Raw genomic sequence first — 27,940 nt, 5'->3', positions numbered from 1 at the left:
GGCAAATATATAGTACTAAATTTTACACCAACATGTAGCACAGTGCACAGAACCAAAAAACAAGACAACGATTACTTCTCTAAATGTTGGAAAGACTATAGTGGGGCAGAAATCTTTATTTTCAGTATGGATTGTTTAATTGTGTTTTATTGTGATCTCTTTGGAGTGACCAGCACTGATTTTAGTGAGGTTGGAGGCTGATTCTCCTTTGAGGGAGTTGTCTTAATGCATCACTCTACTATCTTAGAGCTTTGGGTGGACAGCCAGGGACAGCTCTCCTGCAGACCCACATAATCTTTGTGAAGAGATGATCACTTGTCTTTGAGGTCTTTGATCTAGGCTTATAAATTTAAATGTGTTTGTTTGTATGCAGTATTGTAAACCATTTATTATTTCCTATGACTGAGCTTAGCTGAATTTAACGTTTTATGATGGGAAATTCAAATATATGCCAAGGAAACAAAATAGTATGCTGAGCCCTGGTGTATCTATCCTTCACCTTCATCGTTTCTAGTGCTTTTTTATGCTTGTTTCATTTACAGTTCTGCATCCTTGCCATGTTCTGCTAAATTATTACTGTTACCTATGTGGAATTTTTAAAGGTAGTATCTAAATACACTGAAATGCCAAAAGATTATGTGATCCACACAAGTGATGATGTGGCAGGAGAAAGTTCCATTTCAGCAGAAAGTCGCCCAGCGTTCCTGTCCAGCTCATCTTCCTGCCCCTTCTTCCCCAGGCGCAACTGCTTCTGTAACATTTTCCCACCATAGGTTAGTTTTGCCTGGTGCAGAACTTCATATAAAGGAAACTATGTAGCACCACTCTTTGGTATGAAGCTTCTTCCATTCAGCAAAATGCCTTTGACTTTTGTCCCAAGTTATGGTTATTTGGAACCAAAGGATTCAGGCTGCTTCTTGAGGTCCTCAGAAGACAGAGGTTAGAGTAGGTTCATTTCACAGTCTAAGGGGGGAGGGACAGAAAGGAAAGGACATGTTTTCCTTCAGTTTTTTAGTTTCTTTCTCGGGAAATAAGCTCGTTCCACTTCTCCATATTGGCTGTCCTCGTTCTGTATTCTTATCTTTCTTCCTTATTTCCAGATCTTGCTTCCCAGATTGTCCTCCAGATCACTCATTTTGTTGTGTTTGGTGCTATTCTCAAGTTCTCTCAGTGTCTTTGAAATTGTACTTTTCTTGTAATTTTTCATGATTTCACCCTCAGTCACTTTTTATGTCAACGTTCCATTTTTCATTGTTCTGATTATTCATCTCAGGCGTTTTCTTACTGTGAACCTTCACTCCTGTTTCACAGAATTTATACCTTCTTGCATCCTACAGGTAATTGAAATAGTTCATATATGTAAGTTATATCCTGCTACTCCTGTTTTTTATGGCTTCTTAAAAACTTAGTAATTTTTGCTGAATTTTTATCAGTTAAAGAAATTATAAATCATGTTTTAATGGCCTTCAATTTGTTGATAAATAAGGTAATGAGTATTATAATATTGAAGAATCCTTAAAGGCATAGACAAAACCCTATTTGGCCATAGTCTATTATGCTTTTGAAATATTACTAGATCTTATTCACGTTTTCTTTAGAATTACTACATGTATATTCAGAGATAAAATTAATTTTTGTTTGTTAGGGATGTTGGAATTTCATGAAATTTTCATATGTCACAAAATACATTTTTTGAGTCTTTTTTAACCATTTAAAAATGTAAAATTCACTTAAAGCTCACAGACTGTACTCAAAAATGGCATAGTTTGCTGACCTCTGATCAGGACCAGTTTACCATGAAAAAAAATCTCTGTTCTTTGAAGATTCATTAGAACTCACATGTAAACCTAGGATCTTTTATATATTAACTCTTATACTTCCCTTTCTAGTATCTTCTAAATAAGCCAATCTCATCAAATTTTCTACTTTATTTGATTCTTGATTTGCTAGGAAGCCATCCATTTCCTCTGGGATATTAATTTACATTATTTTGCCATTGAGTTGTATATAATATTGATTTATGACAGTGCTACGATTTTGCTGTCTTTTGTGTCTTATATCTTATTCTGTTTTTTTTTTTCTTCTTTTTAAAATTTTATCTTTAGCCTGGCTTGTGAAAGGTTTATTTATTTTATTTGTCTTCTCAAAGAATCAAATCTTGGTTTATCCATCCTTTTTAGTACTTGGTTTTTAGTTCATTAGTTCCTCTTTTTATCTTTATGAATTCCACTTCTCCACTTTATTTTTCTTTTTTTTTTGTCTTACAATGAATAATATGTTCCTTCATTTTAATCATTTTTTCTTTGTCAATGAAGACATTTAAGACAATGAAGAATTGCCTTTGAATATGGATGTAGCTCTGTCTCATTGATTTTGGTCTGAGGAGTTCCTCTTTACACTGCTTTTCAGATAGTGTATAATTTTGGTTCTAGTTACTAATTTTAGTTCAGTACCCCTGCTTACATGTGCTGAAATGTCTTGCTACAGGCACTGAGTGAAGGAAGCTAGATACACATAGTCCCATTTATATGTAGAACACAATGGACTTTCTCTGTGAAGAGTCAGGAATGTGGGGAACAGTATAGAGGATGGGGAACAGTAAGGGAGCCCTAGGGGTATCTTAAGGTTCTATAATGTTCTCTGTCTGGATTGAGGTGTTGATTACATGGTGCATTCACTTTGTGAAGTTCATTTAGCTGTTCACCGAAGATTTCTACACTTATATTATTACTTTCATAAAAAGTTCAAAAGCATAAAGTCTAACAAAAGAATGAATAAGATAAAAGTGCATTTTTTAAAGAACTTAGATGCCTTAGAAACACTGATAGGTACTTATTTGAGTACAGTGTGTGTTCAGAACTGCTGTCTAACTGGCATACCAATGCAATGTTTTCCTTTATTGCTTTGTTCAGAGTTTGCTTAGATTGTGGTTCAGTCATTGAACATAGATATATGAGAATATTCTGGTGTCTGTTTTGTTCAACTCATTTACTGGTGAATTCTTTGAGAGAAGAACCCAATGAATATATTAAATGACTGGTTTGTAAGAGCATATTATTTTAAATGTACACATCAGCTTATTGCCCCTTGTCCCTGCCTTTTGATTCTATTTATTGTTATGGCTTACCTTTGGAGTTCACATCTTCTTAACACCCATTTAGAAAGGAGATGGTAGGGGCGCCTGGGTGGCTCAGTCAATTAAGCATCTGCCTTTGGCTCAGGTCATGATCCCAGGATCCTGGGTCAGCAGGAAGCCTGATTGTCCCTCTCCCTGTGCCTCCATCTCCCTCTGCCTGCTGCTCCCCCTGCTTGTGCGCTCTCTCTCTCTGTCAAATAAATAAACATAAATCTTAATAAAAAGAAAGGAGATAACGGGAGTAATGGTGTTAATTCTGTGTTTGTACAGGCTATTATGCATCATGAAGGTCACATGGATGATGGCTTAAATTTATCCAGATCTCAGCATGAAGAATCACGGACTGCACGAGTCATTCGGAGCACAGTTTTCCTTTTCAATAGATTTATAAGGTATGTTTTATTTTGCTGTAGTAGTAGTTTGACATTTTATTTCAATTTCCTTATTAGATTTACAAATACACAATTCTAAAATATACTATGGTGGTAAACCTATATAATTTGGTAGGTTGGCAGTACACATTTGAAAATGATAGATGATTTTATGTCTTTCATATAAATAAACTTTTAAAAAGGGAATGTGATTTTTAGAAATTGTGTGTGTAACTTATAATTCATAGCTGTAGTTCAGGATTATTTTATAAAACACCCTTGAGCTGGACCTATTTAAATTTCCTTTCACATTGAGGGTGATGAAACCTAGATGCTTTGTGAGTTTTGAATATTGATTGATTGATTGATTGGAGGGGCAGAGAGAGAATCTTAAGCATGCTCCATACTCAGTGCAGAGACCAATTCAGGGTTTGATTTCACAACCCTGAAATCATGACCTGAACTGGAATCAAGAGCTGAACACAAGCAACTGATCCACCCGGGTGCAGCTTGGAATGTATTTAAAAATGATTCTTGTAGTAACTAAGTTTTCCTACCTCATAATGGAAAACAGTTGCATATCTACAAACTAAATCAAGCTTGAGGTCAAAATGTTTTCTGGTAACATTATACCAATATACACTCTGGCTTGTGATGGATAAATCCTATATCTCTTTAAACTTGCCAATTTGATGGAAAGGCAAATTATGTGTGTATGTGTTTATATGTATATACCTATGTATGTATGTATTCATAATAATTTTTTAAGTTGAATTTATTCAGGAATTGTGAAAATAGTGGTAATTCATGTTTGTTGACCAGATTTATTTTTCTTAGTGATTTACCTATTATTTAATTAATCCTGTTCATATATTTTTTTATATCTGTGAGTTTTACATACATGATCATTAGTATTTATTGAAAAGAGTTCTTGAATTAATATAGTTCTTCAATATATCTTAGAAACTTTGAAACATTTTATATAATTATAGAATATTATAAAGGGTAGGTTATTTTAAGTAAAATAATTTGATCCTTCTGTAATATTAATGAAAGCATCAAAATTCCTTAAAATCTCTATGTCTTAATAATATTGGCACCTATATATTTTTAAAAGTAGATTATTTTTAAGTATTTGTTTTATTAATGTAGAGCTATTTACTATTAAGAGCCTAATTTAAAAAAAATGCATAGGCAGACTTCTGTTTCTTACTTACTTAGGGTGAAAGTCAAGGTAATTTAGTTTTCTTTATTTGTGTTTTCTTATGTAGTTTCTTTTCTTTTAAGATTTTATTTATTTGAGAGAGAGAGAGAAAGAGAGTGTACACTTGGATGGGGAGAGCCAGAGGGAGGGGAAGAGAATACTAAGCAGATCCTGCAATGAGCACAGAGCCTGACACTGGGCTCAGTCTCACAACCCTGAGCTCTTGACCTGAGCCAAAAGCAAGAGTCAGACACTTAAGTGACTGAGCCACTCAGGCACCCCCATAGGGTATTTCCTGTGACCCTTCTGGTTTCTGCCTGGTCAGGGTACTTGTGGTGGTGATGGTGGAAATGTGTGTGTGTGTTTGCATTTGTGTTTACTTTCTGAAAGTAAATTATATTAGGGAGGAATCTATTTGGTTGTAATATTGTTTAATCTTCAAAGTGCAAAATATAGAGAATTTGTGGCTTTAATTTTTGCTCAGATATAGTGTGATTCTACCACCTTTGGTTTTCCTCAATTATTTTTTGTCTTCATTTTTTTGCTCTTGATAAATTAAGATGGTGAATGTCTTTAAAGGAGATAGAAGTTGTAAAACTTAACAATTTGGGGGGGTTCTTGGATAGTATTTGACAAGAGACTTCTAGAAAATAATTGGATGGTTACATTGCTGATAGATATATTCAGCTTAATAACCTAAAAAATGATGTTTCTTATTATTTCCTTTTACATTTAAAAATGTGGATACTGGGATCCCTGGGTGGCGCAGCGGTTTGGCGCCTGCCTTTGGCCCAGGGCGCGATCCTGGAGACCCGGGATCGAATCCCACATCAGGCTCCCAGTGCATGGAGCCTGCTTCTCCCTCTGCCTATGTCTCTGCCTCTCTCTCTCTCTCTGTGACTATCATAAATAAATTAAAAAAAAATCAGTCATAAAAATGTGGATACTATATTTGATGGGGCACCTGGGTGGTTCAGTTGGTTAAGTGTCTTCCGTTGGTTTGGCTTGGGTCATGATATTGAGGTCATGGGATTGAGGGGTTTGCTGGGCTCATGCTGAGCACAGAGTCTGATTGCCCTCCCTTGCCCCTCATCTCACTGGCTGCTCACACCGATGGGTGCTGGGCTTGCATACTTGATTTCTCTCTATCTCAATAAATAAATAAATCTTTAAAAAAATGTAGATACTATATTTGAATCACTTGAATTTCATTCACTTCAGTATGAGGAGAGTTGAGTTTGACTTTACTATAAACGTATTTATCATTTAACTGAAGTGTAATAGGATAAAATGTTTAGAACAGAAATATTTCATTGCATGTAAGTTTTCATTGTAATAGAGAAATCATTTTCTACTGAAAAGTCATTTCTATTACTTTTTGGGCAGAGAAAGACAGAGATGATAAAACTAGGCAATAGATAAATTCTATTGTAATTGATATGAAATTGCCAGCTAAAACTTTAGAAGAGTTGTATAGTTTTCCTATTTCTGCTGTTTATGAGGCTAAAGTCAACTATTTCAACATTATTTGTCATCTCTATGTAATTGATGATACATGTTAAATTATATTTGTGAGCAATGTAAATTCAAAGATAAGCTTATTCTCACTAATGAGGCCCTTACTGTTTTTAAAATGTAAGTTCTAAAACAGATAATTAACCAGGAACATTTCTTTGGAATAAAATATTGCCACATAATTTTGCTGATGCAGAGACCAGGAAAGGAAGTATAATATTTTATGCATTAAATTTTGTCATAACTAATATGAGTATTACTGTATCATCTATAGTATATGCATTCTCCCATCCTTTTATGGTGTCTGTTGTGTGCTTTTTAATAAACTTCTTATTTTGAAATGATTTTGATTTACAAATACCAGATTTTAAAGTTCTTTCCAGATACATTCAGAGCTATGAATTCTAAAACTCAGAATCTCAGAAAGCTTAACAAATTAACACATTGACATGCCAGTAATGTTTTTCTTCAAAGAAAACACAACACGATGTTTCTTAGTCCAATTATAAATACTTTTTTTCAGATAAAAGCATTTTAATATATTATTTTCCAATTAATAAGAAAAATTTAAAATAAACATCATTGGAATGTACTTTTAAACAGGCAGGAATTTTCAGAATGGCAGTGAGGGTCACTGATAGTGTAGGAGTTAACACTTCCTTCTCCCAAAACAAACAAACAAAAACAGAACAAGTGAAGTCAGAATCAGAAATCTGGGAAGCTGATCTTAATCCTTGAAGTGAATATAATGATTTAAAATGAAAATCAAGTGGTTCCTAAATATTGAGACCATTGGCTTTGTAGGAATTGGTTCTTTTTTTTTTTTTTTTTTAGGAATTGGTTCTTGAGGGCTTTCAAGTTTATGTCTAGATGTGTCTGTCTTCATATTGGTGGTTTTAATATAGCATCATATATACTTGACAAAATCAAGAATTTCTCATTTGAATATATTAATTATCACTGTTTGAGGGAAATGAGCACCTGGCTCATGGGTTCCTTTTACAGTGGTGCAGGGAGAGAGAGTAAAGCCTTAAATCCTCTGTGGTCTAAAAAAAATAATAAGATTGGGGATCGCTGATGTAGAAAAATGTTTGCCGTTTATTTAGGGGCCTCGATGCGCTCAGCAAGAAAGTGAGGGCCTCCACTGTGGACCTCCCTATAGAGTCTGTGAGTCTAAGTCTGCAAGACTTGATTGGCTACTTCCACCCCCCGGATGAGCACTTGGAGCATGAAGACAAGCAGAACAGATTGCGAGCTCTCAAGAACCGGCAAAACCTCTTCCAGGAAGAGGTGAGCTTCCACCAGCCTTCATTTCTTTCATGCCACCATCTCAGGAAAACAGCTGCTCTGGGGTGATGCGCTCTGACGGGTTTGCACTCTGAGCAGGTAAACTATGGCCTGAGAACCGGGCTTACAGGAATCCTGCAATTATCTTTCTTTCTCTGTCGGGGAGTGGGGAGTGCTAGTTTAGAAAAACGGAAGTCTACACTCCCCTGGCAAAGGATGTTCTATTTTGCTGTTTGCTGGGCCTTTATACTGATCGTTCACTGCACTGCACTTTGCTTCCTGTTTGTTATATAAACACAGCCTCTTAAAGTGTCTAAATGAATACAGGCTTTGACAAGCAAGAAGATTTGTAGACTGTTCAGCAGGTTCTTGAGGCCCCTTGGATGTGCCTGAGGGTCCGCAGGGAGTTTTACATTTGGAGGGAAGCTGCCCAGGGGAGGGAAGGCGGCCCAGGGCAGAGCTGCGGGCTCTCTGCTCTCTGCGGGCAGAGCAGCTCTACTCACTGCTTTTACAGGTGTTCAGTTTTTGTGTGTGATTTTATTTCATGCACATTCTGGTTTAAAAAGAGCTCAAGTGCCGTGTTTTATAGACATACTAACAGAAGGACTGAGGGTTATGTCTAAGGATCCTAAAACGAGTGTCAGATTTAGTACCATCTATTCAGGAATTGCAGTGATAGGAGGTCAGAGGGGAGCTGGCAAATCAGGCCAGCTCAGCAGGTGTTCCTATTCTTTATAAGTGCTTCCTGTATATGGAATAATGAGTGTTTCTGAGTAAAAGTACCTTTGTAAAAGTATCTAAGAAAAAAGGTTAGAGAATATTGCTGAGTGCGCAGAATCCCTAACTCTACATTCTTCTGGTTTTAAAACTGTTTCCTAATTTTCCATCAAATTATTTGAAATTAACATTAATTTTTGAAGGCTTTTTACTGTGTGTATATAAAAAAAAAAACAAACCTAATGTGTTTAGAGACTGTAGCGGTATGAAAGCACAGGGCAGGTCAACATGAGCCAGTAACAACTTGGAGTAGTTTGTTGGGACCTTTTCGTTTGGTGTATGCCAAAATGTTAGTCTATGCTACATTCATTTTGTACCTAGAAAAACTACAATGAAACACTGGGCTGTGAAAGTTTGAGATATTGATTTGGATTTTTTCCCCCAATTTCTCATGTAAGACAACATGGAGGGGGACCTAGAAATGTGCTTATGTCCCTGGTGCCTCTTAGAACAATGTGAGAAACAGGTTCTCTTGATTGGTCAATTCCTACTAGCTCCTCCTTTCATGTGCTTGGCCTCATTTTGGCAACCTTAATCTAGTAATAATAATAAAAGCATAATTTCAAATATAGATAGCATCTTACAAAGCTCTATAATGCATTTTTTATTTGTTTCAAAGATCTCTTTTCATGAGCTTTTTCTTCATTCATTCATTCATTAGATCTTTCGTTTAATATTAAAAATTATGATGATAGTTATGATCATGATGATGCCTGCCCTAACAACAAGGATTCTTAGGTCCTATGCTTTTATAGGGAAGGAAGAGAAATCTGTTTCCTCTACTCCTCTTAGGTTCATAGCTTGAGGTCCTGCAGGTTGGAGTGACAAAAGACAGATATAAGAAAACAAGAGGATATTTATTAACTTGTGAGTCATGCATAACCATGGGAGCACTCAGTGATGAGCAACTCAGAGGCGTGGTTAGAACTTGGACTTATACAGCATCTTAACAAAAGGACAGTAAATGTGTAGAAAGTTGAAAAGACGAAAGGAATTTTGATCTTCTAGGGGCAGCAAGTTGTGGAACAGCAAATATCTGGGGAAACTCATAAGGATGAGTTAGTAAAGTTTGTTATGTGCATTCCTCTGTGAAGCCTCTGGGCTGATGAGTGCCAGGGTCTTGTTTGTTGTAATTAAGCATCTCTTGCCCCTCCTGGTGGAGGTAAAGGGCAGAGAATTTTTCTTGTGTCTGCTTTTTCTCAATAGCCTTCAGCTCAAAATAATCCTATGCCAAAGAGGCATATCTTGGGGTTGCATACTCTGAACCTCTTCATTTACTCATGGTAAGATACAGTTGTGATTGATTCATTTATCTACTTGCAAATATAAGTATAAAGCACATATTTTTGCATTGTTCTTCTGCTTGCATTTGAGAATAGTCCTCCAAATTTAAAAACCACTTGAGTTATGTCAAGAAAATGTTATTTTACATGCAAGTGTGTTTCTTCCTGTCGTTTAACTAAATGACCTCAATTTTCCTAACAATTAACAGTCTTACCTTAAGCCAGGCTTTTTTTTTTTTTTTTAATCAACTGTGCATTTCTTGTCTATGAGCAGATTCACAGTTTCTGATGGTAATTTTTATTAACATTCCAGGGAATGATCAACCTCGTGCTCGAGTGTATAGACAGGCTGCATGTGTATAGCAGCGCGGCACACTTTGCTGATGTTGCTGGGAGAGAAGCAGGCGAGTCCTGGAAGTCGATTCTGAATTCTCTCTATGAGTTGCTAGGTAAGAAGTATGATGATTTTTAAGGCAATTGATTCATGTCTCTTTAAAATGATCCCATAGGGATCCCTGGGTGGCGCAGCGGTTTGGCGCCTGCCTTTGGCCCAGGGCGCGATCCTGGAGACCCGGGATCGAATCCCACGTCGGGCTCCCGGTGCATGGAGCCTGCTTCTCCTTCTGCCTATGTCTCTGCCTCTCTCTCTCTCTCTCTGTGTGACTATCATAAATAAATAAAAATTAAAAAAAAAAAAAATAAAATAAAATGATCCCATAGCAGTTACTGCAGTTTTATGACTTGCTTCTTAATTGAGGCTTTTGGTGTTTACTATTGTGCCTAAAGCCAAGTGACGTTTAGTACTTGCATCTGTCTCTGAGTGTGGACTGTGGCGAGGGCAGTAGATCAGTCTTTGGTTTATGGAGGGGAGTTAGCGAGGGTGTGATTTTGTGGGTGAAGGGACTCTGTGTGAATATGCATGAAGTATTTTTCTTTATGTTCTCTCTTTTTTTTTTTAGATTTTATTTATTTATTGACACAGAGAGAGAGGTAGAGACACAGGCAAAGGGAGAGGGAGAAGCAGGCTCCATGCAGGGAGCCCGATGTGGGACTTGATCCCAGGTCTCCAGGATCACACCGCAGGCTGCAGGCGGTGCCAAACCGCTGCGCCACCAGGGCTGCCCTTCTTTATGTTCTCAAGTGACTCCTACAAGACTCCTCTTTCTCCATCACAAGGATCTTGTCAGGGACCCTCTCCATCCTCCTTCTGTAGTCTTTTTGAGATTTGCATTTGCATCTTTTAGGTGTGCTTGATGTAAATTTAAAAATGCTTGTGGTTTGTGCCGCATTCCAGTTGACTGTATGCAAGCATACATCCTTATTAGTTTTGGCCTGGACTATTCCAGTAGCTTTTACTTGTCTCTTATCAGGAACTAGGAACTTGCAAGCTTGTGAGGTGGCCTCAAAAGATTTGGGAGTCCAAATCAATTACCTGGAAATAAGCCTGCCTGCCCTTTTGCTTTGGATAAAGATACCATCTCCCTCTTCCAAGGCTGCTTGCTACAAACATCCTTGAAAGGCTGACCCAAAAGAAAGGCTTGCACTGGCTCTGTCACAAGACGTGCAAAAACATGAGACCCGTGGAGAATGACCTCTCTTTTCACTCGCCCTCAGTTCCCAAATCCCAGATTCATCTGGACGCTGTGACTCCACCTATCTTCCATTTAGAAATTTCTCACATTTTCCCACCATTTCAGAAGGTGAAATTTAACTTGCTTTGCCTGGTATGTGAGGCCCCGGCAAACTCTTCCAGCCTGGGCCTTGGCACTGGCTTTCCCCTTTCTCTAGCCATACCCATTTCTGAGTGTCCTGTCCATACTTCGGTGATATTTTCATACTCCTGCCTTTACCAGAATTCCTTTAAGGCCTGGTTCACATGTGACTTTTTTGAAGTTAATCTTGACATCTTTTCCTAGCTCTAAAGCATGATTATGCAGTTTGTTCATTTGTTCGTTCGTTCATTCCTTCTCTCTCTCTCTCTCCTTTCTTGATACTTAGTGTTTATTTGCATTATAACATCTACTCCACTTCTTACTTAGTTACATATATGCCTGTGATATCGAGGGCAAGTATAATACCCTTTCTCGTTTTTGCATCTCTGTCATTTAACTTCATGTCTGACACATGGCAGATACTCAGTAAACATTTTCTAATTAAACAGAGTTCTGATAGAGTAGGAAAGTATATGCCTAAGTAGAGAAAAGAGGTCTTGAGGCATTTTTTTGTTTATGTGAAGAATGGAAGGTAGTCAAAATATTTGGAAATTCCCTATAATCTAATTGAAACTCCTTAAAATTTAAAAATACTATTTAGCAAATAAAACCCTTGTGCCTGCTAGCATTTTTAATATATTTCCTTTAGGTGGGTATTTGATATGCCATGAAAATTAAACACATGTAGTTTGCTACTTTCAGAGTAAGGGGTAACACTGGCTGGCATTTCTTTGAGCAGGACCCAGGCCATGGAGGCTTTCTAGGAATCTGGATTTATTATTTTACCCATGAAATCACTAGGACAAGGATTTTATGATGCCAGTATTCTAAGGGCTGTATTTCTTTGCCAGTGAAGAAATTACAGTGCTGAATTTCTGCATTTGGTTGAAACTGATGTGTGGTAGTGTTTTTAACACCACAATTTAGTTATTCACTTGAGAGGACATTGGATTCATTTCTGTGAGAAACTAGATGTTTAGGGTCAAGACCTGTGTGTGTTTGAGGGTAGGAAGGATTATGAGTGGAAACAGTATTGTTATATATCTAGATAATGTGCATTTTATATTTTCACATTAGTGGTTTCCATAGTCTGTTTTTTCATTTCAATAGGTCCGTGTGCTCATGTATCCATAAGTAATAAAAATGTACAGAGAGAATTATAATGATTTTTCTAAAATCATAGAAAAATGTCTAATCCTAGCAAAGTCAACACTTCCTTTCTATCCTTTTGGGCTATGTAGCCCTCAGACTTCTTTTATAAACCTTCACAGACTTCTTTGGGGATTAAATCTCATTAATTTAGAATGTACCAAAGTAGTAATAATAAACTTGATGAAATGCTGGAGACATGGAGGGTGGGAGCACAACTCCTCATCATAATTGGTTTTATGGTTCAATTTTTAATGAGACCATGGCAAAGATATGGTTTTTTGAAAGATTTTATTTATTTATTCATGAGAGACACACAGAGAGAGGCAGAGACATAGGCAGAGGGAGAAGCAGTCTCTCCGCAGGGAGCCCCATGTGGGACTCTACCCCAGGACCCCAGGATCTCCATCTGAGCCAAAGGCAGATGCTCAACCACTCAGTTACCCAGCCGTCCCTAAAGATATGATATGATTTGTAAATGGTTTATTCAAAGAGGGTGGGAGGAAGCAGTTGTAGGTGGAATGATGATGGCACTTTTAGGATGTGTCTGGTTGCAAATGACAGCCTCAACCCAAGGTGGCTCACACAGTGGAGGACATTCATTGGCTTGTGTAGAATTGGAAGTCTGCCATTGGGTGTACTCAGTGGCTTCATCATAGCATCCAGAACCTACTTCTTCTGTCAACAGAGTCAGATCCTTCCAATGCTGGCTTCCCTTGTGTGGCCTCAGTGGGCTGTCCTCAGCTCATAGTGCTGCAGATTTCCTCTCTAACATGGAAGAAGTGAAAGAAAGCTGCTCCTGGAAATTATCTCTTAGGAAGGAGCATGCCATTTCCTAAAACCTCTAGCCTATCACCTCTTTCATCTCATTAGCCCAAACTGTATGCATAGTCCTTCTTGAGCTCTTCATTCTTACCAGAGAGGATGGGAATTTCACCAACACTGACTCTGCCTGAGACAGGACCCCCTCCTGAAACTGGGGCCAAGCCCTAGGACTGCTTGGCTGCCATACAGATGTGAACATTGCAGAGAATTCTGGAAAAAAAGCTACAGTGCCCAACTCAAATATTAATTAAATACTTGATTCATCCAAAGGTTTTATGGACTGAATTCTAATCTGAATTTTATGGCTGGTCTGTCTCTCTCTTTTTACCTGTGACCTCACTCACTTTGTCTCTAGTCCCAGAGCTTTTGGGTCTGTCCATTGCTTGCCTCCCATCCAGAATATTCTTCCAGAATGTCTAGAATTAGTTAATATAAGGGATTTGATAGACAGTACATTTATATCTATATTAAAGATTAATATGTAGATATAAAGTATATATTTCTTAAATATATTATGTTTCCTTAATTATTTACATCCCGTTTGATTAAGAAAGGATTTGAGGGAGCTGTTACTTAAAATTGGCACATTTAGAATTCTCTAAAACTCACATCTTAAAGGAGGGTAACAGTATAGTAATCCTTTATGTCATTAAGATAATACACAGTGGTTTCAGAAACATGCATATTTTGTGGCTTTTAAACTAATTTTTTCATGTGGCAAGAGACATAAGTTCTGAATGTACTTTACACACACACACACACACACGCACACACACACACTCCTCACATTAACTTTTGCGTTTTCGCATTGCTACTCCTCAAAGTTTTTGTTAATTCCCCACACCTATCTCCCTCTCTCTCTTTTTTAAATATCTCTCTAGGGAAGCTTGGTTTTCCATTTTGTTTGTTATTTCCCAAGAGTCTTAAATCTCTGTTCCTTTTATAGTCTTCTGAAAAGGTGTTCTCTGCCATGTTGGGAGAACATGGACTTGGAGTCTAATGGTTCTGAATTTAAACAGGAGTCTCATCTGTTCAAAAGATTGAGAGCTTGCTGTGGTAGGTGCCTGAATCTGGGCAGTGGGGGGCAGCTGTGTGCTGTATAGTCCCTGATCCTTGCATTTAATGGTTGAGTAAGTGACACACAATGTAAACAACAAAGCTAGCCATGATGTTGTGCAGCTACTGACTTTACTGCCTTGACCATCCTGATACAAGTTACTATTAAATCATGTTAGTAAGTGATTAATAAAAGACTGATAAATTTGAATGCAAAAATTAAAATGTTTATGATAAATGATATCATTACAAAATAAAAATAGGTGGGAATTTTGTAAAGTATGTTGTCTATATGAAGGACAAAGTCTTGGTTTCTGTAATATGTAGAGTTTTCATAAATCCATAAGGAAAGGAAGTAGCATCTAATGGAAAAAAGAGACAAAAGATGGAGACAATTCCCTGACCCATAAATAACAATAGATTCTCAACATGACAAAACCTTGCAAATTAAAATGATAAATAAAGATCTCTTTTCATTTTTTAGCTTGGTACATAAAAAATTTGGTAACACCCATTATTGGGGAAAATGTTGGGTAATATGTTTTTAGTGAGAGAGTAAATTGATGGAATTTAAAACAAACTTTGGTTGGCAATACATATAAAACTTTAAATGTATTTCCCTTTACTCTAGAAATTCTACTTTAAGATATGTATTCTAGAGATATATTTGTACATGTGTACATATTATGTCCACTGCATAATTGTTTATAAATTACATAAAGTTGAAAACAATTTTTCTATCGACAGGGGATTGGTTACATAAGTAACAGTGTAGTACTGTGTTATCATTGAAAACTTAGATAAACATATCATTGGGAAAACTGTATAAGACTGGCCATTTGCTGTAATTTCTTAGCATGGGCATCTAGGCCATGGTATTAAGTGAAAAACAGAAGCAAAAACAACAACATAAAAAAAGAAACAAGAAGGATACTTGATGAACATTAAGATTCCAAATGCATTATATTAGAAATATATAAAAAAAGATTCATTCTTGTATTCTCTGGTTGTTTCTGGGGGGATGCACAGAAAACTGCTATGTGGCTGCTTTTCCGGGGACAGATCTTTGGCTTTTCTGTGTGTTCCATTACATATGTATTCTTACTCTATTTTCACACATTACTTCTATAATTGAAAAAGTCGTTAACATAAGTGTGTAATATTACACCATTGAGGATGAAAGGGAAAAATAGTATATTAATTGCAGTTGAATGACTTATAAATATAAAATGTATATTTTATACATACATATTTGTATTTTATATACGCATGTATATAAAGAGGATCTCTTTCAGTATATACATGACAGATTCACTGATGATTGTAGGAGGTAAATAGAAGTATGAGAGATTTTATGGCTTAAACATTTCTTTGACTACTCTTTCTGTATTTATTGTAGTGAACACTGATTTCATGATTAGAAATAAATGACTATAATTTTATGTTGACTTAAGAACTATCTGCTGTCAATAATTTATATTGAAGTCAGTGTGATCATAAGATAAGTAGACATCTCTACATGAGTATATATTTCAGTCTGGCTGCAGAAGTATCAGATCTGCAGCAATATTTGGAGTTCATAAGATATTTATACCTCACCGTCCTTCCTTACTCAGGAAGTTTGATTCAAGTATCATTAACTCCAAGTTTGTTAAGTCTCCTTCCCATACTTCCCAACTTACTTCCCAACTAAGTAGATGGTCCTGTCTTGGACTTGTGTGTGAAATAACCCTTCTTTTTCTTCAGTAGGTTTATTTAGCATGGAGAGAGCAGGTGAGAATGATAATCTATAACAATTTTAAAATTTGACATGGATATATTTAATATGTGTTTTAGGTGGAGAACGACAAAAGTTGATTCATGAGCCTGCCACTTGGAGGAACTGAGGATCTTAGAGGCACCGGTTATTCATAGTTTGAAAGCATTGCTGTGGCATGTTTAATCTGCAAGGGGCTTGGCTTGCAAGCCACGGTGATTTTCTAAAGATGTCTGAGAAAAGGCTTATGGCAAACCCTGTCTATAAATACTCATTTTATGAAGAATCAAAGTATGAAGCAAAGTATGAAACAGCATAGACCATGGCCCTCTTAGGAAGGCAGAAGTTACCAGTTTCTGAATCCTTTAAGACTTGGAAAGAGAACAGTGATAAAGGATTTTGGCACATTCAGAGCATTTTCCTGGTGTTGCAAGGAGGCAGATCTTTCTAAATGCCATAAAACACTGAGGGAAGGTATTCAAGAGATGTAAAAGGAGGGCCTTGGCTTCAAACAGGCTTATATCAGTTATTACTCTGGCATCTGTGCATACAGATATTTCTATGTTGGCCTCCAGGAAATCCTGAAAGACAAATTACAAAAGACAGTATTTCTTTTCAATTTGGTAATAATCTCATGTCTACGAAATGACCTTGACAGTCACTAATACATTTTTAATGAAAATGCAATTTATAACCTGTTTTGTGAGATACTTTCTTAATCTGTTGACAGATGACCAGGATCCCACCCCTACTAATCTCTTCTAGATCAGAGATTCCAGCAGGAAGAGACGGGGTAGGGGAAGTACAGCATAGACTGGATCTGAGTGTGGACTCAGGAGCTGAAATTGTGTTGGCTCCACCGTGAGTTGTGTGAGCAGGAACATGCTACTGTCTCTACTTACTTTCTCCTTCATGAGCCAGTTATTGTTTTCCTTCCGATGAGGTCACAGAGAGAACCTAGCACAGTTTTTACTTGGTTGTGTGGCTGCCTGTTCTCTGGCTCTGGCCAGGTTAAAGCTGTCATCCCAGTGGAGGGGATTGGAGGGACTGGCAGTGGCTGGGAGCTGACTTTCTCTGGTGTGCATGTTAGATGTTTTTAGCGAAGTCCCTTCTCATGGGACAGAATAGCTGCAGCTCTATTCTGGGCGGCTCTTTGCCGCTCCTTGCTTGGCCATGTGCAGCTGGTAGTCTACCTCCAGCCTGTTTTTCCTAAAGTCTTCCTGCTGCTCAGTAGATGACTCCACTGAGTGGACTCAGGATGAGTCTACAGAGATGCTCTCCCTCCAGGATCCATGAGAAATGCCCATGTGTTCTTGACCCAATTCAGTCATATAGGCCGATCTATGCTGAGCAGTTGTTCAATGCTTCTACTTCCTGGGAAGGGTCATCAAACCTGAGTTCATAGGGTCCCCGAACTGCAGGGACGTTTCCTCAAGTTCTCCAAAAAGTTTCTATGGCATAGCTCTCTTAAATTTTTCAACAGCATTCTGGAGTTTTTATTTGTTTGTTTACTTTGGGTTTTGAGGTTTTCAGGATTTAGGAGTAACCACTTGTTAATTTGAAAATTAAAAAAAAAAATTGTGGATTCTAGTTCTTTGGTCCCTCATTTGCCTGTGCTCTAACTATTCACTTAGTATTTCCAGACTTTGCATGTAAGCGCCAAAGGAGAACATCATTTGACTTCCTGCTGTATCTCTTACACCTTGAACAATGCCAGATACAAAGCAGGTAATCAGTGTTTGTTGAATAAATTTTAGAAGTGAGCGTTTTCTTGGAAGATCTTTACATCTTTATCTGTAGCTTTCTGATTCTATGAATATTTTGAGAAATTTTGAGTCTGAGAGTTTAAAGACACTAACACATGAGGACACAAGGATGTTACAATACAAATATGATATGCAGAATGGAGTATTTTTTCAATAATAATTTTCAATTGACTGCCAATATGACTTGCATTTCATCTTCTGATTGGATAAAAGTTAAGAGATTTAGTTATTTAACATGAAAAAAAATTGAATGAATTAGTACTTTGTTTTTTAGAAATGTTTTTATAGTATTTTAGCATTTAAATTGTACTACACTTAACCATGGATGCTCTTATTCCATGAGAGACTGGATACTATCTATCCATTTGTTATATTAAGAAATAATATACCTTCCAAATTTCAGGCAATGTACAGAGGTGTAAGAAGACAGAATTTCAAATCTAAAGAGCTTACAATATGCTAGAAGAAGACTCACAAACCACTGTATTATATTCACATATTATTGAAAATTCATATTACAGGTGCCAGCTGTAGTGCCTGATGCATTTGCATTCATTTTTAAAAAAAGATTTTTACACACTCAGCACACCCAACATGGGGCTTAAACCCACAACCCTGAGATCAAGAGTTGCACATTCCACCTACTGAGCCAGCCACGCTCCTCCACCTTCGTATTTCTTAAATAAATGAGGAAAAATAGGGGTGAATGGAGGATGAAAGGTCTTCACTGTCTTTAAGACCTATTAGCCAGCAATGAATGAAGATTTGAAGGGTTTAGCATGCTTGTCCTTCATGAGGAAAGGACATTTTTCATGAGTTTATTTTTGTACCTTCAGCTTGAAACACCATGAGATTAAAGTTGCCATGTGGTTTGTGGTCTGGTCTTGCAAGTGGCAGTCTTGGGATACAGGGGGCAGTTGTCACTATAAATGATGTTGTTTTACTTTTTCTTCTTGAAGAGAAGGTAACTTTGTATTGTATTATTTGATTTTAAAAATTAATAACTCATTATAAGAATGATATATTTAAAGAAAAAAGGTGGAAACCATGTGTAAAAAGTAACCACCCATTTTGATATATATCCTTTTATTAAAAATATTTCTTTGGGGATCCCTGGGTGGTGCAGCGGTTTGACGCCTGCCTTTGGCCCAGGGCGCGATCCTGGAGACCCGGGATCGAATCCCACATCGGGCTCCCGGTGCATGGCGCCTGCTTCTCCCTCTGCCTATGTCTCTGCCTCTCTCTCTTTCTCTCTCTGTGACTATCATAAATAAATAAAAATTAAAAAAAAGAACTTAAAAAAAATTTCTTTGAATCTTTATAACATACACATATGAAACGCTTCACACACCCACATGTACATGTACAGAAGCATTCTGTGTCACACCCGTACAAAGCTTGCACCACCAAGACCTCAGCTGTGACCCTCCTTTCCTAAAGGTTTAGCTAGCTCGGTCCAAATTCCAATTTCAGGGATTGGGACAGACTCAAGGCTTCTCTTTGATGTCTATACACTTTGGGGGATTATTTGGACACTGTTTCCCATTTCATTCTTTAATATCCCCTGTTTGTCTAAGGTTACATAATATCTTGGCCACAGATCTTCACCTACTGCAGGTGCATACAAACTGCCATTCTTACTGAACATTTGTGATTTTTTTTTTAATGGAAGTTATTGTGGCTTCAGAGGAAGTTATTGTGTTCTTTGTAAAGGAACACATCACACAGCATGATCCCTTTTTCCCCCAGGCTTTATTCACTTAACTTTCTATTTTAAAATAAGAAAATGAGGATCCTTGGATGGCTCGGCAGTTGAGCGCCTGCCTTGGGCCTCGTGATCCTGGAGACCCGGGATCAAGTCCCACGTCGGGCTCCCTGCATGGAGCCTGCTTTTCCTTCTGCCTGTGTCTCTGCCCCACCCCCCCACCTTTGTCCCTAATGAATAAATAAATAAAATCTTTAAATAAAAAAATAAAATAAAATAAAATAAAATAAATAAAATAAGAAAATATCCCCTTTTGACCTGGGAGAGCAGTCCCACCCTTATCAGTGTTCTTTAAGCTCTTTCTTCCTACCTGAGGCACTTATCAGAATATAGTTGCCAGAAGCAGCTTTTGCTCCCCAAGAAATATTCTGAAAAAATACGGTTTTTCCATGCTATGTATATACATACATTGGGTATGTGTATGTATATATATACTTCACAGAAATGTGAACATATAATTGATATTCCTTTATACCATTCATTTGTGCTATCGTCTCTATTGTGGGCATCTGTTCTTGGCAATAAACTATAAACCTTGACAAGGTTCTAGTGGATATGTACTAACCCTACTGAAGGGATGTGGCATTTACTTAGCCCACACTCAGGCTGTTTCTAGTATTTTGCTATTATAAACTCTGTTGTGATGAACTTCCTTACAATTCTCTGTGTGGTTCTCAGTTTCTTCAGAAATTCACTTAACTGATTTCTTCTTTTTTTTTTTTTCATTGTTTTTGGTTATTTTTATTTTTTAATTAAAAATTTTTTAATTAAAAAATTAAACTGATTTCTTCTTAATTCACTTCCTTAATTGTCATATTTCACACACTCCATTTATCTGTAAAACATGCTATGCACCTGCACACATAGATACATACACTAATAATGTCTAGGAGGAATTATTTTTCACTGAGTGTATTATTTTCATTGGAAGTATACATTTTTTTTGGAGTCTGTTGAGATCATCATATTTATCTTTGACTTATTAACAGATTTCCTACTACATTTCTAACTCATTGGAGGAATGAACCCCTGCTTGAGCTAATGTTGCTAATGCATTGCTGAATATCATCGTAAACACCATCTTTGCATAAGATTTTTTTAAAAGATTTTATTTATTTATTTATGAGAGACACACAGAGAGAGGCAGACACACAGGCAGAGGGAGAAGCAGGCTCCCTGTGGGGAGACTGATGTGGAATTCAATCCCGGGACTCCAGGATCACGACCTGAGCCGAAGATAGATGCTCAACCACTGAGCCACCCAGGCATCCCTGTATAAGATTTTTGGATCGATATTCATAAGTAAGAGTCCCCTTTAGTTTTCTTATATGCATACTTTCTTTGTTAGGCATTGATGTCAAAGTTATACTGTCTTTATAAAATAGGGAGGTTTCCTTAATTTCTTTACTTTGAAATAGTTTAGAAATAACTTGTTTCTTGAGTATAGAAAAAAAGTTTTTGATCTTTGACTACCCAATATTGATCATGGTTTATTTTTCTATTTAGATTTTTTCCCTTTAGATTTTTCTCATTTGGGTCAGTTTTGGTGGAAAAAAAATGTGTGTATGTATGTATGTATGTGTGTATATATAGAGAGAGGCAGAGACATAGGCACAGAGAGAAACAGGCTCCATGCTGGGAGCCTGACGCGGGGCTCGATCCTGGGACCCTGGGATCACACCCTGAGCCAAAGACAGATAGATGCTCAACCGCTGAGCCACCCAGGTATCCCTAGGAAACCATTCTTTTCCCTATATGTTAAGAAATTCTAGTAAAGAGATCTAAAAGTGGCTGTTTCTATAATCCCAGATTATTCTTAATTTTGTATTCCTTCATGACTAGAGTAGTTGGCATTTAGCTTATATTAAAAAAAAAAACCCTTGACTCTGTTGATCAATGCTGCCATTTTAATTTATTATATAGATCATTTTTTCTATAATGTATTTATTTTTGCTATTTATTTCTTTTTCTGATTTTACTTAATACTTATTTGATGCTTTTTCTTAAATCTTGAAAAAGTGTTTTGTTATACTTTTTACCTGGTTGCTTAGCAGTGAAAGAAAGTGTTTAATTTTCCTCTGAGTATCTACCACTGATTGTTTTAGGTAACATTTCTATTTTTCCTGTTTACTAGGTATTCTGTAATTGATTCCCTACTGATTCAAAAATTATCAATGAGAGAGTTTAAATTATTAAGTGTTTGGACTTTTCTAACTAATTTCTAGTTTCATTATATTATTGTTGGTGGGCTTTGTCAACATGGGCTATACCATTTCTGTTTGCAGTAAATTTAATAAAGTTTTCTTTTTTGTAGCTTACTACATGATTTTCTTAAGTGTCTCATGGTTTATTAGAAGGATTCATTCTTGGGGCACCTGGGTGGCTCAGTTGGTTAAGCATCTGCCTTCGGCTTAGGGCATTATCTTAGGGTCCTAGGATCCAGCTCTGCATTTGGCTCCCTCAGTGGGGTGTCTGCTTCACCTTCTCTTTCTCCCACTCCTGCTCCCCCTGCTTGTGCTATTTTTCTGTGCCAAAAAAATAAAATCTTAAAGAAAAAGAAAACATTCATTCTTACATTGTTCATTTCTTCAAGTATCACCTTTTTCCTAACATCTGCCCTCTAGGAAGTACTTAATATCTTTAATTTTAAAAACCACAGGTAAAATTAAGAGTGCATTACATTTTAAACAAAGAAGGTGCTGTAAAGATTCAAAAGCTTTACTATATACTCTCCCTCAATGGCTCTTGTTGTAAGTCATAATGAGATATTCTTATGGATTAAAATTAAAAATCCCACAGAAGACGTAGGATTCCTTATCATTCTACTACACCTCACCCTTGACCCTTGTCCCTGGCCCTTGTCGTGTGTGTGTGTGTGTGTGTGTGTGTGTGTGTGTGTGTGTCTGGTTGCTGGCTCTTGCTGGGGCTCTGGTCACAGAGCAAGTGGAGTCTAAGTAATCAAGTGCATCATTGTTTAATCTTCTTGCAAATGTTCTGGGGTTTCTGTACTCAAAAGAGCTGTTCTCATGCAGTTTAAGGATAGACCTTCCTGTCTTTTCTGTCATCGTTTCTCTTCTTACTCTAAGGTCAAGTAATTTTTATTTTAATTTTTAGAAAGAGGAAATATGATGGAAGTCTCTAAGATTAATTGTGCTGTGTTACTACAGGGACTCCTCCATCTTGCTGTTACCAAGGAGATGAACAGGCTGTGCCATCAAACTTCAGTTCCTTCCAACTGCTTCCTAGCACTACCAGATTTTAAGTAGTGGTTGTTTTCTTATGGCAATATCTTTTTTCCCATTAAAAATCCTATTATGTAAACATCCCACCAATCCTTTGTAAATGATTGTACTGTTTCTGAACAATCTCATGGATGTAAGAGTAGGGTTTTCATAAAATATTTAGCAGATTTACTCTGAAAGAATCGCATGATTTTTAAACATTAAACATTTTAAATGAATTATGTAAATTGGGTTGGAGGAGATCATAAAGGTCTTTTAGGAATTTCACATAAGATGGTTTCATTTGGGGCACCTGGTTGGCTCAGTGAGTTAAGCATCTGCCTTCGGCTCGGGTCATGATCTCAAGGTCCTGGCATTGAGGCCCTTGGCATCAGGCCCTGCTCAGAGAAGAGTCTGTTCTCTCTTCTTCTGCCTCTCCCCCTGCTGGTTCTCATGCTTAATCACTTTCAAATAAGTAAATGCAATTTTAAAAAAACATATGGTTTCTTTCATCAAAAATGTGTCGGAAACACTAGGTGAGGCAAAGTTAGAACAGGTGACTTGAGTACAGGAGTTCTGATTCCTTCAGGTGTATTGTGAACTCTAAAGGGGAAGTAGAGATACAGGAGGAAAACAAAAGGTTTTCAGACTTATTAGCCATTTGCCCTCCCACCTTTTTTTTCCAGGTGACAATTAATTATATGTCTTTTTGTGCCTATTTTAGTTATTGGTGTATCTTCTAGTATTTTGTGCTACATTTTCAGGAAAACTGATATTCTCTTAACTTCTTCATTACACACGTGAGAAAGTTGAGCTCTAGGGAAATTAAATGATTTAGTCTCATGGCTAATTAAAGCCAGTATTAGAGCATAAGTGAGGAGACTCCCAGGACACTGCTTTTTCCATTATCCTTTATCATTTCCCTACCAATATGAAATGTTACTTTCTTGAAATATATTCCTTCTAATGAGCTGTGTGGTTTTCTAGTCCCTATTAATATATGTAAGTTTAAAAAAAAATCTTAATTACCACCTAACAGCAGTCAGAATGGCTAAATTTGACAAGTCAGGAATCAACAAATGTTGATAAGGGTGTGGAAAATGCTCTTACACTGTTGGTGGGAATGCAAGGTGGTGCAGCTACTCTGGAAAGCAGTGTGGATGTTCTGCAAAAGGTTGAAAATAGAGCTACTCTATGACCCAGCAATTGCCCTACTAGGGATTTACCCCAAGGATACAAGTGTAGTGATCCAAAGGGACACCTGCACCCCAATGTTTATAGCAGCAATGTCCACAATAGCAAAACTATGGGAAGAGGCAAGATATCCATCAACAGGTGAATGGATAAAGAAGATGTGATATGTGTGTTTACACACACACACACACACACACACACACACACACAATGGACTACTACTCAGCTATCAAAAAATGAAATCCTGCCATTTGCAATGATGTGGATGGACTAGAGGTTATTATGCTAAGCAAAATTAGTCAATCAGAAAAAGATAATTATCATATGATCTCACTCATATGTGGAATTTAAGAAACAAAACAGAAGATTGTAGGGGAAGAGAGGAAAAAATAAAACAAGATGAAATCAGAGAGGGAGACAAACCATAAAAGAATCTTAAATCACATGAAATAAACTGAGGGTTGCTGAAGGGGAGGGAGTGGGGGGATTGGGTAACTGGGTGATGGGCATTAAGGAGGGTACGTGATGTAATGAATACTGGGAATTACATAAGACTGATGAATCATTGACCTCTACCTCTGAAACTAATGGCACTCTATATGTTAATTAATTGAATTTAAATATTAAAAAAATCTCAAATTTATGTATTCATGTATGTTTTAGATGTAAAGTCAAAGTATTTTGTTCTTGTTCCAGCATTTTAGGGCTACTACCACCTTACCTTGCATTTTAAACTGGAGAATCACATAACTGTGAAGTCTGCTTTTTCCTTTTGCAGCGGCTTTAATTAGAGGAAATCGTAAAAACTGTGCTCAATTTTCTGGCTCCCTTGATTGGTTGATCAGCCGACTAGAAAGACTGGAAGCTTCTTCTGGTAAGTTTTCTGATTATCTCTTTGTCACAATACATTATTCCTGTTTTCTTCTATTTTTTTATTTTTATTATTTATTTATTTGCTTTCTTATATTTTTTGTTCTTTAAGATATAAAAACAAATTCTGAGTATTGGTGCAATTTAAGTGTTTTTCTTTAAATAGGTTAAAATTTTCCATATTGTTAAAACCTTTAGTATTTTATTAGTTATTTCTGGAAAATAGAAATAACAGTATCTTGTTAATTTACATTAAAAAATTGAAGTCCCTGGGATCCCTGGGTGGCTCAGCAGTTTAGCGCTTGCCTTTGGCCCAGGGCGTGATCCTGGGGTCCCAGAATCGAGTTCTGTATCGGGCTCCTGGCATGGAGCCTGCTTCTCCCTCTGCCCATGTCTCTGCCTCTCTCTCTCTCTCTCTATCATGAATAAATAAATCTTTAACAAAAAAGAAAAAAAAGAAATTGAAGTCTCTAAAGTAGCTAAAAGCCATAATTCCCATTCCTTTTCTTTTTTTTTAAAGATTTTATTTATTCATGAGAGAGAGAGAGAGAGAGAGAGAGGCAGAGACATAGGCAGAGGGAGAAGCAGGCTCCCTACAGGGAGCCTGATGCAGGACTTGGTCCCAGGACTCTGGGATCATGCCATGAGCCCAAGGCAGATGCTCAGCTACTGAGCCACCCAGGCCATCCTCCCATTCTTTTTCAAATCTGTTACTACAGATGTACAATATAAACAAAAAAACTGGTTTGAATCTTCTATTTTTAACTTCTGTCCAAAAGTTTATTTGACAGATTTGGAAAAAAACTTAGTTTTCCTAATCATACAGCACAGTATTTTAAAGTGATTCAGGGGATGCCTGGGTGGCTCAGTGGTTGGGCGCCTGCCTGCCTTTCTTTGGCCCAGGTCGTGATCCCGGGATCTGGGATCGAGTCCACATTGGGCTCCCTATGGGGAACCTGCTTTTCCCTCTGCCTATGTCTCTCTGCCTCTTTCACTTTGGGTATCTCATGAGTAAATAAATTTAAAAATAAATAAATAGATTCAGTAGATACTGATATTAGTAATCTGTATCATAGTAAAATAGTTACAGGCAATAAACCTGAGATCTCTAACAAGTATGTTATTTTCATTTTGGTGTTGTGGAAATTTAAAATTGATAACCAGGCCTACCTGAGCTTGTCTAACAACATAGATTATATCAGCAACATCCCAAACTGAAATTGTTTGCTCCTCCCTCTCTTTACACAGTATCTCATTAGTTGTCTGTTCTCTATACTACTAATGCCCCCTTTCTGCTACTTATTTTTCCTCTCCTCTGCTAGATTAGCAATGAACTCTTTGAAGCGAGGGGAATGATTTCATTCATCTTTGGGTCCACCATATCATTTAGCATCTAGTAGGTGCTTCACAGTATTTATTGAATGGATGAAAAACGAACGTATGAAAAAATGTTTGAATTCACTTAGGAAAATGCCTATCAGTACAGATATAATTGCATGACTTTTGCATAAGAAAGACTCACTCAAGGATGGGTTTGTTGGAATTGAATGAATAGAAGGAAAGATGGTTGTGGTCAAAGAGGATAATTTTTAAGTCACAGAGTGAAATTTTAGTGTTTAAGCTTTAGGAGAAAGAGGGACACCTGGGTGGTTCAGTCACTTACACTTAAGCATGGACTCTTGATTTCAGCTCAGGTCATGTGATCTCAGGGTTCTGAGATCAAGCCCTGCGTCGGGCTCCACTCCCATGGGGAATCTGCTTGAGATTCTCTCTCTCCCTCTGCTCCTCTCCCCTCTAAATTAATTAATTAATTAAAACAGATTTAGGAGGAAGAGAAATTTGAGTCACCACTGAGTTCTAAGGCATTGCTGGATTGTTGGGTGGCAGATACATAGAAAGAAATTGTTGAGCTAAAAAAGACACAATAATTATAAGATGAGGCTTTTCAGCATATCACAACATAAACAGGATGACTGTGGGCCAATACAAGATATCTTGAATAAGGAGAAAACTGAGTAAGTGCTAGGAGGCAGTGGTCAAGTTAGTGGTAACAAGATGACGGCAGGATTGCAAAAATGGATAAATTCTTAATACTTCTGCCGGAGCTGCTGGCACTGGCAGCACAGCATGGAGGGCCTGCGCCACCAAAGACCCCTGATGCGGAACCAGAAGAGCTGCTATGCCAGCTAGAGGGGCTGTGGTGCCTAAGGCTGGCAGGTCAGGCAGCAGCCTGCAGCATCCTGCCCCTAGCGACCAGGGAGCTGGCTTCCCAAGGACAAGGGAAAATTGTAGTCACCTTTGTACTTGCTGAATCTGTCTTTGTTTCTGCACTAATTAATGCACAATGAGTTTTCTTGGGTTTTGTTTTCAGGGGATATGCCGGGCAAGGACCCTCTAGTTCACCCTTCACGCGACTCTGTAGTTGTCCCAGATTTTAGTTCTTCATTTTGCCGATGAAAAGCAAAAAAAGAACTACATGTCCGGAAGGTATTGACACGATGCATCTGCCTAGGTTTATTTATTAAAAGCACTTTTTTACATTATTTGCAAAAAAAAAATTATCCAGAATGTGGACAATCTCCAGTAGATACAAAAAAAAAAAAAAAAATGCTGATTCCCTTTTCTGGCCACAGGGAATATCTAGAAAGCAAGAGGGGCAGAGCTACCTTCAGGACAGTGTTAATGTTGGATGAATCAGCTGCTTTACTTAAGACACACACACACACACACACACACACACACACAATTCTCAGAGTAGAAAATGAGAGAGAGAGAAGAAAAGAACAGAGTGGACCACTCTTTAAACTCAGCCAAGTAGAGTCTTCAGTTAATAGTTATAGGCACATTTCCACTGAATACAAATTGCTTTTTGCTATTATCTTTGTCCAATTCAGCTGTTAGTCACAGGTACTTCTACATCAGGTTGAAGTTCCCTGCTCTCAGAAAACACAGGGAATGTCAGGAGTAGGAAGGATGTTTGGAGAGTACTGCATCTGACATCTAATTTAGAGGAAAGGAAATTGAGGCATAGGACATTTGAAAGAATGACTGGA

At 37.3% G+C, this 27,940-nt stretch overlaps 1 protein-coding gene across 4 annotated transcripts in view; it reads left to right on the top strand.

The window, feature by feature from the left end:
- RYR2 (ryanodine receptor 2) overlaps positions 1–27,940 on the top strand; it is a 727,449-nt gene that overhangs the window by 361,659 nt on the left and 337,850 nt on the right. For all 4 annotated transcript variants that reach the window (XM_077894379.1, XM_077894378.1, XM_077894377.1 and 1 more), the window contains exons 14-17: positions 3,407–3,528; positions 7,333–7,516; positions 9,887–10,022; positions 24,796–24,891. In XM_077894379.1, the coding sequence (XP_077750505.1) occupies positions 3,407–3,528; positions 7,333–7,516; positions 9,887–10,022; positions 24,796–24,891 (538 nt within the window). The remainder of the gene's footprint in view (positions 1–3,406; positions 3,529–7,332; positions 7,517–9,886; positions 10,023–24,795; positions 24,892–27,940) is intronic.

Source organism: Canis aureus, chromosome 4 (assembly GCF_053574225.1).
Source record: "Canis aureus isolate CA01 chromosome 4, VMU_Caureus_v.1.0, whole genome shotgun sequence".
Classification (NCBI taxonomy): domain Eukaryota; kingdom Metazoa; phylum Chordata; class Mammalia; order Carnivora; family Canidae; genus Canis; species Canis aureus.
This window is presented reverse-complemented; position numbering and strand designations above follow the sequence as displayed.